This window comes from Panthera pardus, unplaced genomic scaffold (assembly GCF_024362965.1).
Source record: "Panthera pardus isolate Hobbes unplaced genomic scaffold, ASM2436296v1 HiC_scaffold_12, whole genome shotgun sequence".
Taxonomy (NCBI): Eukaryota; Metazoa; Chordata; class Mammalia; order Carnivora; family Felidae; genus Panthera; species Panthera pardus.
In genome coordinates, this window is record NW_026526677.1 from 57,957,976 (window position 1) to 57,972,149 (window position 14,174).

At 39.2% G+C, this 14,174-nt stretch overlaps 1 protein-coding gene, 1 long non-coding RNA gene and 1 pseudogene across 2 annotated transcripts in view; 1 reads left to right on the forward strand and 2 right to left on the reverse strand.

The window, feature by feature from the left end:
• The window catches only part of PGM2L1 (phosphoglucomutase 2 like 1), a 50,930-nt gene extending 44,389 nt beyond the window's left edge, over positions 1–6,541 (reverse strand). Inside the window, exon 1 of the mRNA XM_019449801.2 lies at positions 5,779–6,541. Coding sequence (XP_019305346.1) covers positions 5,779–5,889 — 111 coding nt within the window. The 5' untranslated portion in view covers positions 5,890–6,541. The remainder of the gene's footprint in view (positions 1–5,778) is intronic.
• LOC128776183 (uncharacterized) overlaps positions 5,659–14,174 on the forward strand; it is a 67,009-nt gene continuing 58,493 nt past the window's right edge. The window contains exon 1 of the long non-coding RNA XR_008421219.1: positions 5,659–5,770. This is a non-coding gene — a long non-coding RNA (uncharacterized LOC128776183). The remainder of the gene's footprint in view (positions 5,771–14,174) is intronic.
• Positions 10,398–11,782, reverse strand: LOC109267186 (BET1 homolog; annotated as a pseudogene).

The following is a 14,174-nucleotide window of genomic DNA, read 5'->3' on the forward strand; positions in this document are numbered from 1 at the left end:
TAGACATTTATTTTTCTCTTAACTTCTTAGAGCTCGTTCCTATTTTCGATGCCTTTCTCATAGCAGCTTTCCTCATTTGATGGAATTCTCTTTTTAAATTTAACTTAAAAAAAATTTAAAATTCTATGTACTTCATTAACCTCATTTTTCCCCCCCTCTGGAGCCATTGCTTTGTTTTTCTTGCTTTTAATGTTGCTTGTTTTATGTAACTTGATCCTTGGTCAGTCATTGATATCCATAAATTATTCTGTGAAAATGGTATGGGTTTTCTCCATTTTTGTAAATGTATGTTATCTGCCAGTCTCCCTTGTTGTTGTTGTTTATTATTTTTGAAAGGGTGGGGCAGAGAGAGAGGGAGACAGAAGATCTGAAGTGGGCTCTGCACTGACAGCAGAGAGCCCAACGCTCGGCTGGATCTCAGGAGCTCAAACCCAGGGTGAGATCATGACCTGAGCACTGAGCTGAAGTCAGAAGCTTAACGGACTGAGCCACTCAGGCACCTCAACTAGTCTCCTCTTAAATAAAATGGGCAATTAGGAGCTCTGGATTTGTGGATTGGGCTTATTGTTCTGCAGACTGTTAGCACTAATTACATTATTTAAACTTACGAGAATAACTACAACATAACTATTGAAATTTAGGAGAGGTAGAGAATAATGTAAGTTAGCTCTGATTTTTTACAGCATATATTTGCCAAGTAACATATAAAATAAACCAAGGACTAGTGATACTAGTATATTGTTTAGTCATTTGATGGTAACCATGAGAATAACTAAAAACAAGTAGCTAAAAATGGTTTCTAAGGAGCAAATTGAAAATGAGAAGAAGCAGTTAGGAACATTGTTTTTTATTATATTCCCTTTTGTATTTTTTTTTTATCATAAGCATGTATTTCTTTGAAATAAATACAAATGAAGTGAATATGAAATGGTAGAAACTGAGGGGAAAATGTAAGAATTTGAAAAGAAAAAGAAAAAATGAATTTCATTTCTAAGAAGGAAAATAAATTCAAACCTTCATTTATCTGTACTAAATTTCTCAGACAGAGGGAGAATGTTGTTGCCAAGGAGACCAAAGCAACTCTTGAGCCGCAAATTCAGCTCTTTAAAAAAATTCCATGACATTTATTCTGCAATTACATCCTACTCAGGTTTTACAAAGGCCAATAAAATGGTTTTAATGAAGTCCTTGAAACCTGGTGTATGATGTCACTAACATTTACTAAATATTCAGGTTATAGAATCTAGTACAGTGATAAGAAAATTAGAGTAAAAGTCAAATGATCTAAATTCTAGTCTCAACTCCACTGCTTAAAAGCCATACATCCTTGAGTAAGTCATTTACCTTTTCTGAAACTTTCTCTACTTGTAAAAATGGGGAAAACTACTATCTAGCTTGCCTGCCATGCAAGGCTGCTGTATCAAATGAGATTTAGATCATTTTCCAACGTTTGAAACATTACAAATAAATTCAAGTAGTAGTGTTAATATTTCCCAAAATTAATAAAGCCACATGTATTCTGTACTCTTCATTGCTTAAGGACCAAATTAAGTATTAGGAAAATGTGAACCAAAAAAAGTAACCTAAACTACTACTATAAAAACTGGATTGAACTAAGTGGCAGATCCAACCTCTGGTCCAGGCTCTACCCAAACTGGATAACTTCCACAACTTCTTTAGATCTCTATACCATGAAGTTAGACTAGACCACCTTTGTAGAGGTGCTTCTTGGGTGTCTTTTCCATCACACAATGATGATTAAAAGGGAATTCGTTCACCTCCATTTTACTGGGCTATATTTTGCTTGCAAATGTTTCACTGCTAGGTATCCGAAAATCACTGGCTTAGACTGAAGTCTTTTATTTCTATTTTCAGGCATTTCATAACCCTAACCTAACCTAACCTAACCCATCTTTACATTCTATTCTTTCTCAACACAGACCTACATTTTGAGACCAGAGTACTCTACTCACTATTTCTCAAAATGCCTTGGCCAAGCTGTGCCTGCACATTTTGTCAATATACAACCGTTGCTGCTCCAACTGGGTGAATAGCACTGCCCTGTGTCCTGTTCCACTCCCCACCCACACATTAAAACACCCAAACTTGAGCACTACTCAATACTTTGGCTATATCTGCTTTCAAAAAGTTAAAGTTTGAAGTAAATTAGAAACAGGTGATAGTTGTCATGTTAAAGAGAACCTGGCTTCTAGGCCAGCCAAGACTTGTGTGTAATTTGATAGGATGTAAAAAAAACATCAAAAGAAGTATGAAGAAAGTGGGAGCTTTAGTTAGCCCTAGCACATAGAAGGGAGTGAGCACTATAGAAGAGTCATCTGGGCACTACTTGGAAGAGGAACACCTTGATCCATGGACTTGGGTTCCAGTGGTAAGATAGTCCCATCATAGAAACGGATGCATTTACTTACTACAGGCCAATGCTGTTAAACATTTAGGCATATATCTGAATCCTTGTGATTTTATTTCATGATCTTTGACTTCCTTATGGTGCATCTAGAAAATACCTTGACTACAGACAAATCTACTTATTTTACATCTGTACCATAAATTAATACAACTGCATTCTGAATTCAGACATCAGGTTCAGTTTCGAGTATAGCGAATCCATCCTGAGACAACACAGCCTAACAAATTAGTCTGACAGCATAGAAACTGAGGGTCAGATCCTGGACTATGGTAAATTTACCAACAGAATGCCATCCCATAGTACCCCAAACTGCTCCAGTAAAAACCCTGTCTTGTGGTATTATTTTCCTTTTAACACTTACCCACACTCTTACTTATTCAAGGCCAATAAACACATACTGAAGCTTTTCTATGGCCCCTACATACCTTTCTGATAATTTCTATGTACCCTAAACTACAGCTGAAACAAATGTTCTACATACACAAAGTTTCTATCTCTGCTTGGAATAGTCTTCCTATGTTGGGAAATCTAAATTCTAACTAATTCTGAAAGTTCAGCACAAATAACACTTTTTTTCATGAAGATAAAACTAGCAATTTTGTTGATCTAGGCAAGCAGAGTCATTGAGGATCAGCCATATTTGATAGGGGTTCCTTTTTTTTTCACTAAACAGGTATTAATCAGGTATTAAACTCAGTTTCTCTTCTAAAAGACTATTTATGCTGTCAGTGTGTAATGTAATAAAAACTGTAAGTTTGATCTATTATTTTACACTTCTGCACTCTAAATTTCAGTGCCCTGGGATATAGCCTCGGTTACCCACACTATCAGTCTATAGTAAATACACATTTGTTTACCAATTATAAGCATGCTTTCCCATTATGGGGGGAGTCAGTTAAGTAATTATTTATTATTTTTATTAAATAATTATTTAAATTATTTGGATCTATTCCTCAGTTAAAGGCACTTACTACTTGTTCCCTTTGCGAGCTTTAGTTTTATTTTCCCTTCTATGTTGCTTGAAGATATGATCCACATCTATTTCATGTTTGTATCTCCCACAAGTTTTTAGCTAGTATCTTACATAGAGAGGGCACTTTAAATATAATTTAAGAACCTCTCTTCCATTTTCAGTGAAGGCTCACCTCAGTCTTTTTATATTTATCCTGGTTTTATAAAGTCTCCTTTGATCATCCCAGTCCACAGGTCACTCTTACTTTTGTTCCAATAAGGACCGCCTATAAAACATTTAATTGCCAGCAATACAACCCTAATGTTATCTTTTTTTGGTGTATATGCATTTTATAGTCTTTTTATATTTCAGTATATTCCAATAATATCCAGGCATAGACAATTAATACATATTGATTCATTCAGCCAATCTTTAAAAAGAAATCAATCAAGAGACTCATTAGGAAAAGTATAGTCAAAACTGGCACCTAAAGAGAACAAAAGATCTCATCCATGGCAATGAAAAACAAATTCCTATTGTTGGGGTCAAACAACCTTGACATACTTAGTAGTTACTAGTAAATTAAATTGTGTTGTAATTCTACAAGTGTTTTCAAATTTCATGAGTCTTCCTTTCTCTTTAGGGACACATAAGTGCCCAACCACATTCATTTCCTGAAAATACCAATGAAAGCAGATGGCTTTAAACAAAAACAATTAACTATATTAAACATATACAGTTATCATTCATTTGTAATTTGGGTAGGTTTCCCTGCTGAAGACATTATATAGTTGGTTTGTAGTACATTTGATTTTATTGTATGCTACTCCTTAGCTCTTATGCTATGCTTTAAAGTTATTTGCATTTTACACATCCTTACAGTAATTAATGGGATATCACAAATTCTGCACACTTGATTTAAAAAATGTATCTTTATGGTCAAATTCTGTAATAAGGGACTTATTTCTTTAATTTGATATTTGAATCAGAACACTAGAGATTCTTCCCGCTCCAAGTATGGTCCACAGACTAGCAGCAATGGTATCACCTGGAAGCTCATTCTTGAGGCCGAATCTCAGACCCTACCCCAGGCCTACCAAACGGGAATTTGCATTTTAGATTCCCAGGTGATCTGTAAGCACTTTAAGGTTTGAGAAGCACTGGTTTAGACTCTAGAGGAAGAACAGAATGTCTAAGATGCACATGACCAAGAAACAGTTACTAACTCATTGTAATTGCTTATTTGGTGGTCTTTTCTGCTAAATGAAGGCGTGTTGAGGGCAGAACCCTTTCTATTTCCTCACCACTAGTATTCATTCCCTGGCCCTAACAGGCTCTGAAAACATTACCCAATACACAATACATATTTTTGCTAAATGCATGAATGACTGAGCAAAGTAAAAATAAAACTTTTTCATAAAGTGAATCCTTTAAGAAATTCTTTTGTACAACACAATTCATGTACTACCATACTAATTCCTTAATTCAGTGTTATGAATTCCATTTTAAATACACTGCCTTCGCTACTTCAACAAATGCATTTAATGCATTTGACAAAGCAAAAGCTTGGATCATCTTCCTCTGCTGGAGTCACCAGTGGCGTCTTTTACAAGTGAGAGAGCTTCATTTTAACTCTGGCTCTCACAGATCCATCCCATATGTCTGCACAAGATGAAATCACCCCAACAACTTGGAGGGGGTGGGGGGAGTAGAGGAGGAAAAGGAATGGGTAAAGCAAAAACAATTCCATATCAGGAGCATCATATGAAAGCTGGAAAACATGATTCTTTGAACAGGATACTGCAGAAAATAACTCCCGGCAAGGGGAATAAAGAGGTAAGAGACTTCTTACCTTTTCAAGAGCTAAAGGTGATAGAGAAAACCACCAGCGACTACCTAGCGACGGAAAGTGGAAACACACCAGACCAGAAGTAAAGCAGAGAGCGGTTAGAGACACCTAAAAAGGGTACCAAAAACCACTTTCAGGTTTGCAGAGAAGGAAGTCAAAGGAGAAGAAAGAGGAAAGAAAATAGTTCTATGAAGGGTAGAACTTACGACATGATGATGATAAAGTAATAATAAATAATCGATAATAATAATTTTTTTTTAAAGAGACGACATGCACTTGAAGGGCGGGGCTGTGGGTGAGAAAGGGAGGCTGCAATTCCGCGCACTGCAAAAGGAAGTGACCACAGGTATCCCGGCTCAGATGGTCCCGGGGAGGCGGCCCAGGCATAGGTGGGTGGCAACGCCCGGCTCCGCTGTCTCCCACCCCGTGGCCTGAACCATCTTCTCAGCAGCCTGCTGACCACCGGGTGCGGACGGGAAAGGGCGGACTGTGCATGGGCGGGCGGGCGTGCGGGAGGACAGGAGGATGCAAGGCTGAACAGGTACCCACCTTATCCCAACGGAGCCACTGCCCGATGGCCGTGTCTAGCTGAGGATCACCGGTATGGTAGGGGGCGTGGAGCAGGTTGGAGTTCAGGTCTCCCTCCGCGTTTTCAGCCATGGCAGCCGGACTGAGGTGTGAGGGCCTGGGGGCCGGCGAAGACACGGAGTTGGGGGTGGGGCTGAGATGCGCTCACCAAGGTTCTGACGCCCCCTCCTCACTGAAGGGCATCGGAGACCAACCGCAAGGTGTCTGAACCAGCTCCTGCCGCAGCTTTGCGGAAGCAGGAAAGACGGGGGATTCGGCCACCCGCTCCCCACCAGACTAGCTCCGGGTCTCTTTCTGGGCCAACGGACTGAGGCGGTCCGGCGGCGAGAGAACAACAACAGTCCCCGATGTCTGGGTCTCGGCCGCCGCCGCCGCCCTCGTCGCTGTACGCCCCGCCTCCCGCGCCACTGGCCCCACCCTTTCCCGCCCCAGCTGATTTAAGTCCCTGGGGCGTGAGGCACCAGCGGGAGAGTACGATCCCGGTGCCTTCGCAGTAACATAAGTTAGGATCCGCTGGGGTGTGATGGGTTGTGGCGCGGCCTTTTTTTTTTTTTTTAATTTGCTTCTTGCCACGCGTCTTATCCTTGTTAACAGTCCTCACACACTCCCACGCGTCTCCTTTTCTCGCTCAGCTGCCAAGGCCGCTACCAGCACGCTGCTTCAGAGCTCGCTCCGGGGACCCGGGCGCGCGTGCAGGACCCCTGCTCCCTCCAGCTTCAGCTTGGGGTACGCGCTTGGCGGGAGGATGCACGGGCCTGTTTCCGCACGACCTCACGGGAGTTGTAGTACTCTTCTTTCCCGGAGATCTGTAGAGACCGCCGCAAAGACTACAACTCCCAGCGGCTGCGCGCTCTCCCTTTCCTCAAAGGAAAAAGATCCGCCTCGAAGCTATTCCTTATGGACGCGCCCTGCCCTTACCTTGCTGCGCAATGTGGCCTTAGAATGAAGTTATTTTAAGCCAGGACTGATGCAGTAAGGGGACCACTGTTATCCATTTAATGCTTTACAGTTTATCAGTCATGTTCTATCGCTTCAACCATCTTGTGAGGTAGGTGGGCGTGATCTAGCCCTAATTTACAAACAAAGAGGAAACTGCCTGTGCCTGTGAAGGGAGTTTCTCAAAGGCAAAATTCGTAACGGAACCAGGGTGCCAACCTCACATTTCAGCTGGTAGTTCTGTTGCTGCAGTGGGGTAGGAGGGAGAACAAGATGACTGAAAAAATAGACAAAGAAGTTAAGGAGGGAGGATGGGTCAGCATTTAACTATAACAGAAGCAACGATGTTCAGGTGTCAAAAGAGGTAAAGAGCAATGACGATAGGCATACGGAGGAGGAAATGAGATTTTTGAAATAATCCTCAATTTTTTATTTTGCCTCTCTGCTATGGAACGCTCACCTTGCAGAGTCACACAACTTGAGGACTGAGAGATGCTGAGCAGGGCTTACCTGTCAGACGCTCAGTTTCTTGGTTTGGCCTTCTTACAATGGCTCTATGATTTTGGCCGAGTATCTTACAGCTCTTTCCCTAGTCAGCTTTTTTGTAAGGAGGGTGTAATAATATTTTACAGTTACTGGCTCTACAGGAACTTAATAAATAGCTTTAGAGTGCTTGAAGGTTCACAGATAAAAGACCTAAAAAATTCAAAATACTCCTTTCTTCCCTTTAACAAGCCATTTACCATAATAAAATCCAAGCTACCAAGGTACAGAAAGAGCATAGTGCCAATTCCTAAAAAATAACGTGCCATGGTTGGGATTTACAGTCTGCTAAGCAGTTGGGTGTTTCTTTTATGGAATTAGCAAGTTCTTTTAATCACACAAGGCCTGGGAAACAACCACGTGTCCTGAAAAGAAATTAATAGTTTACTATCGTCACCATTATTGTCCATGACAAATGTTGAGTATTTACTCTATGCTAAGCATTATGCTAGGAGCTGAGGCCATAAGAAAGTATATAACAAAACTGTTTATTTCAAAAAATAAAATGTGTCTGGGAAGACAGATGTATGTGAGAAAATGCTTCCTTCAGACAACTGTTAAAGAATTCAGAGTCTGAGGTAGTCAATAAAAGCAACAAGCAGCAGGAGGGAGAAGCACTGGGCTTTAAAGGTTAAAAAATTAATAAGTAGAGAAAAAGGTAGAGGGCATTTCAAACCCATACATCACTGGTTCTCAAATCTCCCTAGGAATTCATTTAAAATGTGTATTTCTGGGGCACCTGGGTGGCTCAGTTGGTTGGACATCCATCTCTTGATTGTGGCTCAGATCATGATCCCAGAATCGTGGGATTGGGCCCCATGTCAGGCTCTATGCTGTCAGTCTCCATGCTGAGCTTGGATTCTCTCCCACTCCCTCCCTCCCTCTCTCTCTCTCTCTCTCTCTCTCTTCTCTCTCTCCTACTCTTCCTCCCTCTCCTTCCCCTCTCCCCCTCATGCTCTCTCTCTCTCTCTAAAAAAAAAAAGTGTATTCCTGGTCACTGCCCTAGAGATTCTGATTCAGCGCTTTGGAATAGGGCCTAAGTGCCCACATATTTAACAAATATCTATTGATTGTGACATAGATGGCCATGATCTGACTACAGAGTTTGATAGGAGGACCAGTGAATTGGGGTCCTCTGGAATCTCATTAAGAAATACAAAATTTCAGGGGCGCCTGGGTGGCTCAGTCGGTTAAGCGTCTGACTTCGTTCGGCTCAGGTCACGATCTCGCGGTATGTGAGTTCGAGCCCCGCGTCGGGCTCTGTGCTGACTGCTCAGAGCCTGGAGCCTGTTTCAGATTCTGTGTCTCCCTCTCTCTCTGACCCTCCCCCGTTCATGCTCTGTCTCTCTCTGTCTCTCTGTGTCTCAAAAATAAATAAATGTTAAAAAAAAAAAAAAAAAATACAAAATTTCAGGCCCCATCCCAGTTGTGCTGAATCAAAATCTGTATTTTAACAGGTGCCAATGATGATTTATATGCATATTAAATTTGATAAGCAGTGGTTTTTATAAGACAGTTCTTTAATTCAATTCTGAGAAACACTACTAAATCAACAGACCTTCTAAGAGATGGAATTCTATAACACAAGTATAAAAGACTGGAGAAATACAAGTTTTAATTCAACACCAGAATCAACCAGCCCTCAATTTTATCAGCAAGATTATGACATACACTGGTTACCAGAAACCTTGCCCAGCATCTTTGGCTTATTGCTTAGGAATTGAGGGGTACCCAAAGAGACCTACAACTTATCAAATCAAAGAATAGTGTAAGTGTGTCCAGAAGAGGGGGTATAACAGTTTTCGTAGTCAGAGAAAGTTCAGAAGCTTTAATTTCTGTTGGAATTTGCCCAGGGTTCTTTTTTTTCAAGTCTTTATTTAAATTTCAGCTAACGTACGGTGTAATATTAGTTTCAGGTATACAACATAGTGATTCAACACTTCCATACATCACCCAGGGCTCATCACAAGTGCACTCCTTAATCCCTGTCACATTTAACCCATCCCTGCACCCACTTCCCTTCTGGTAACCATGGGTTTATTCTTTATAATTAAGAATCTCTCTCTCTCTCTCTCTCTCTGTCTCTCTCTCTCTCTGTCTCTTTTTTCCCCCCTTGCTCGTTTGGTTTCTTAAATCCCAGGTATGAGTGAAATCATATGGTATTTGTCTTTCTCTGACTGACTTACTTTGCTTAGCATAATACTCTGCAGCTCCATCCATGTTGTTACAAATGGCAACATTTTGTTCTTTTTTATGGGAATTTGCCCAGGGTTCTGTATTTTTATTTGCTAAATCTGGCAACACCAACTGTGGTCATGAAAGAGAATATCTCTCTTGGTCCTAATATATATATGACCTAATATTTTAAGGTCATGATGTATATAACTTACCCTCAAGTGGTTCAGAAAAAAATACTGTGTGTGTGTGTGTATATACACACACAAATATATGTTATATATACACACACATATGTATTATATAAATATACATGTAAACATATGGTTAGATAAATACCAAATAATAGATCAAATGGGGGGACATTTTAACAACGGGTGAATTTGGGTAAAGGATAGATGGATAATCTTTGTACTATTTTAATTTTTGCAGCTTCATTTGAAATTATTTCTAAATTAAAAAATTTAGAAGAAAAACCTCAGGGCATCTGGGTGGCTTAGTTGGTTAAGCACCCAACTTCAACTCAGGTCATGATCTTGTGGTTCATGAGTTCAAACCCTGCATCGGGCTCTGTGCTGACAGCTCAGAGCCTGGAGCCTGCTTCAGATTCTTTGTTTTCCTCTCTCTGTGCCCCTCCCCCGCTTGCACTCTGTCTCTCTCTCTCAAAAATAAATAAACATTAAAAAAATTAAAAAAAAAAAAGAGAAACCTCAAGTGTATAAGAAATAGCCATTTATTTATTGTTTTTAAAATTCTAATTAAGAGATTCAAACCTCTCATTCTGTCAGGGTAGCAAGAAATTGTGTTTTCATCAGTATCAGGGGCCCCTCCTCTCACTCAGGCTTTATTGTATGGTACTGGGGAAACAAAGAGTCAATAGCTCTAGTTCATCAAAGTTTTTGCTAACATCTGTATTGTCCAGGGTCTTTTTTTTTTTTATTTCATTAAAAATTTTATTTTTAGAGCCCATCAATGGACAAATCCCAAACAGTAGCAATACAGAGTATTTAAGAACATTTTAATATTTCTTTCTATCCATCTTTGTTTTCCTTTCCACAAACAAACATACTGGATTAACGCAAAAATACTCTTAACCCCAAGTTCAATGCCTGAGTACTTTCAATATCTATTTTGAACACATAATAAAGCAGAGGAAGTTGACTTTATTTCCATTTGGAGCTCAGCAATTACTTTAGCTTCACATTATTGTATCACACGTTATAACCAAATGGCCTACCAAAGCAGCTAAAATCATAAAATTATTACAAGCCAAGTCAATGGTATGTATAAAGTTAACATGAAACAACAACTAGACTAGTATACATTTGTTTTGGGTCCTACAAGAAATATGCCAAAATAACAAGCTTTGGTAAAAGATGAGGTCCTGGGGCAGAGGAGAAGGGGAAGTCATATCATCAAAAATTTTGAGGAAAAGTTAGGTAAAAGGAAACCAGCCTATAGTTTTAACCAAATGAAGGGAGAAAGGGGAGTACATTATCAGGGTTGATGACAGCTTGGGAAAAGACATATATCATTCCATCACAAACTTGTTCACTACCTCAAGAGCTCAGCATCAGGCTCTCCAGGCATTCTGTTATTCTCCCGCTGGGTTTCTTCACGTGAACATAAACGTACATTTATGCTAACAACAGAGTATTATACGGTATTTAATCTGATGGCAAACAATAGGAAAAAAAATTGTTGGGGCCAGACTGACTTCAGGCCATCTCAATACCCCTGAAAATAGGGGCAAAAAATGAATCATTAAGAAACAGTATTCAAAGAGTACTGTATTACCTAATGTGATTTATAAAACAAGAACAATTCAGTAATTGTCAATGGAAAAAGTCATAATATTGGAAAATTAGGAATGTTTTGATGCTGATTTTTTACCAAAATGGTACTCCAAACAGTTAAGTTGGAACAAATTCCAAACTCGCACTTACTTGCATCACCTCAGTTTAATAATCCAATAAATGACAAGACAAACAATGAAAACAACATCATATAGCACAGCAGCTTGTTTGGCTCCCTCTAGATAAAATCTTCAGTTTTCCCATAGTTTTACCTAGAAATCCAGTTATAGAATCAAACTGTGAATCCATTTCAGCTAATAATTTATTTTGATGCTTAACCTCATGGCCTATTTCGATGGAAAGAGATTTTATAGCAGTTACTTTGCTTCTCAGACTTTCAGTGAGTCTCTCATTTTCTTCACAGGCACTATACCCACTGTTAGCATAGCCATAGTTCCCATATTTGCCTGGAGGTACTCCTTCACCCAGGCCTGCACGCCTCATCCTGCCAGAGTAGGGAAGGAAAAAAAGCAGAAGGAAGGGTGGGTAGAAAGGGGCCACGGTCCCTGGACGGTGTCTTCAGAACCAGGGCCCAAAGAAACACCAGCTTCTTTCCCCGAAGCGCCATGACATCAGTCTGTATTGCCCAGGGTCTTAATGGTCTCTGGAAGTCTGACAGCTTTCTCCTTGCAAAGCATTCATAAGCTGTGGCCAGGAAACTTGGTTAAGACTATGAACCCCAAAGCCTCTATCTAGGTATACCATATAGCCATCACCTCTAAAATCTTGCCAATTCCTTAGACCTCAGGGACTCTCTCTCCTCACTCTCCTATCTTAAGACTTTAAATCTTGAGGAAATCTATCATTCTGCTGTGTGATTTCTCTGAAAAGGGAAGTCTTGCTGCTCACAAAGATAGTTGATATAAACTCTACTGAAATCTGTATTAAAAAAAAAAGTCAAAAAGCAATTTTCAACTTTTAGCCCTGTTGCATAAAACTCCAAGGGAATACAATAATAACAAAAAGTGATTATCTTTGTGTGAGGGGGAAGGATGCAGAGCACGCCTGAGATTCGAGTTAAGCAAGGCAAAGAACCTGGGGGGCAAAATCTAAGGAGGTGCTCCTTTTTCAGGTTTGTGGAAGTGCAGGATTGGTGCCCGAGAGTGAGTGCCTTAATATATTTTTTTAAACAGCTTTATTGAGATATAATTCGTATATTGAGATATAATTCATTTAAAGTGTACAATTACATGTTTTTTGTTATGTTCACTGATATGCACAAACATTACCACAGTCAATTTTAGAACATTCTCATTATCTTGGAAAGAAACCTCATGCCCTTTAGCTATCAGCCTGCTATTGCCTAATCTCCCACTCCAGGCCTAAGCAACCACTAATCTGCTTTATATATTTGTAGATTTCCCTGTCCTGAACATTTCATGCAAAAGGAATCATATAATATGTGGTCTTTGTGACTGACTTTTTTCACTTAGCATAATGTTTTGAAAGTTCATACATGTTGCAACATGTATGAGTATTTAATTTCTTTTTACAGTTGAATAGTATTCCAGTGTATGGGTATACTACATTTTGTTGACCTATTTGTCCATTGATGACATTTGGGTTGTTTCTGTCTTTTGGCTATTATGAGTAATGCTGCTACAAAATTCATGTACAGTTATGTGTAGACTATGTTTTCATTTCTCTTTGGTATATACCTATGAGTGGATTGGCTGGATCATGTGGTAACTTATGTTTAATCATTTGAGGAACAGCCAGGCAGTTTTCCAAAGCGGCTACACCATTTACATTCCCAACAGCAGTGTATGAGGGTTTTACCACAGATTTTCCCAACACTTCTTATTATCCCACTTTTTGATTCTAGCCATTTTAGTGACTGAAGTTGTATTTCATTGTGGTTTTTATTTGCATTTCCCTGATGACTAGTGATGTTGAACATCTTTTCATATGCTTAAGGCCATTTGTATATCATCCTTGGAGAATTATTTATTCACATCTTTTGCCCTTTTTTAAATTGTTTTTTTTTATTGAGTTGTAAGATTTATTTATATTTCTGGATATAAGTTCCTGATACAAATCAGATAAATGATTTGCAAATATTTCCTTTCATTCTGTGGGTTGTCTTTTCACATTCTTCTATATTACTGACGTATAGATGACATACAGTGTTATGTTAGTTTCAAGTGCACAACATAGTGATTTGACAGTTTTATACATTACTCAGTGCTCACCACCTGTCACCATACAATATTATTGACAGTATTCCCTATGCTGTGATTTTTGTCTTTATAACTTATTTTATAACTGAAAGTTTGAACCTCTTAATCCCCCTTTGCCTATTTCACCCATCCCTCCCATCCTCTGTCTTTTCACAATCTTGATGGTGTTATCTGAAGCACAATAGTTTTTAGTTTTGAGGAAGTCTGATTTATCTTTTTTTTTTTCTGTTGTTTATATCTAAGAATTCTTTGCAAATTCTAAAGTCATGGAGATTTACCCTTTGTTGTCTACTAAGACTTTTATGTTTCTAGCTCTTATGTTAGATTCTTGATCTATTTTGAATTGCTTTTTTATATGGTGTGAGGAAGGGATCTAAACTCATCTGTAAGTGGCCATCTGAGCTCCATTTGTTGAAAAGACTACTCTTTGCCTACTGGATGGCCTTGGCATTCTTGTAGAAGATTAGTTGACTATGGACATATGGATTTATTTCTTGACTCTCAATATATTCCATTGGTCTATATGTCTATCCTTGTGCTAGTACCACAATGTCTAGATTACTGTTACTTTGTAGTAAGTTTTGAAATCAGGAAGTGTGAGTCCTACTTTGTTCTTCTTTTTCAAGGTTGTTTTGACTATTCTAACTCCCTCACAATTCTAAGTAAA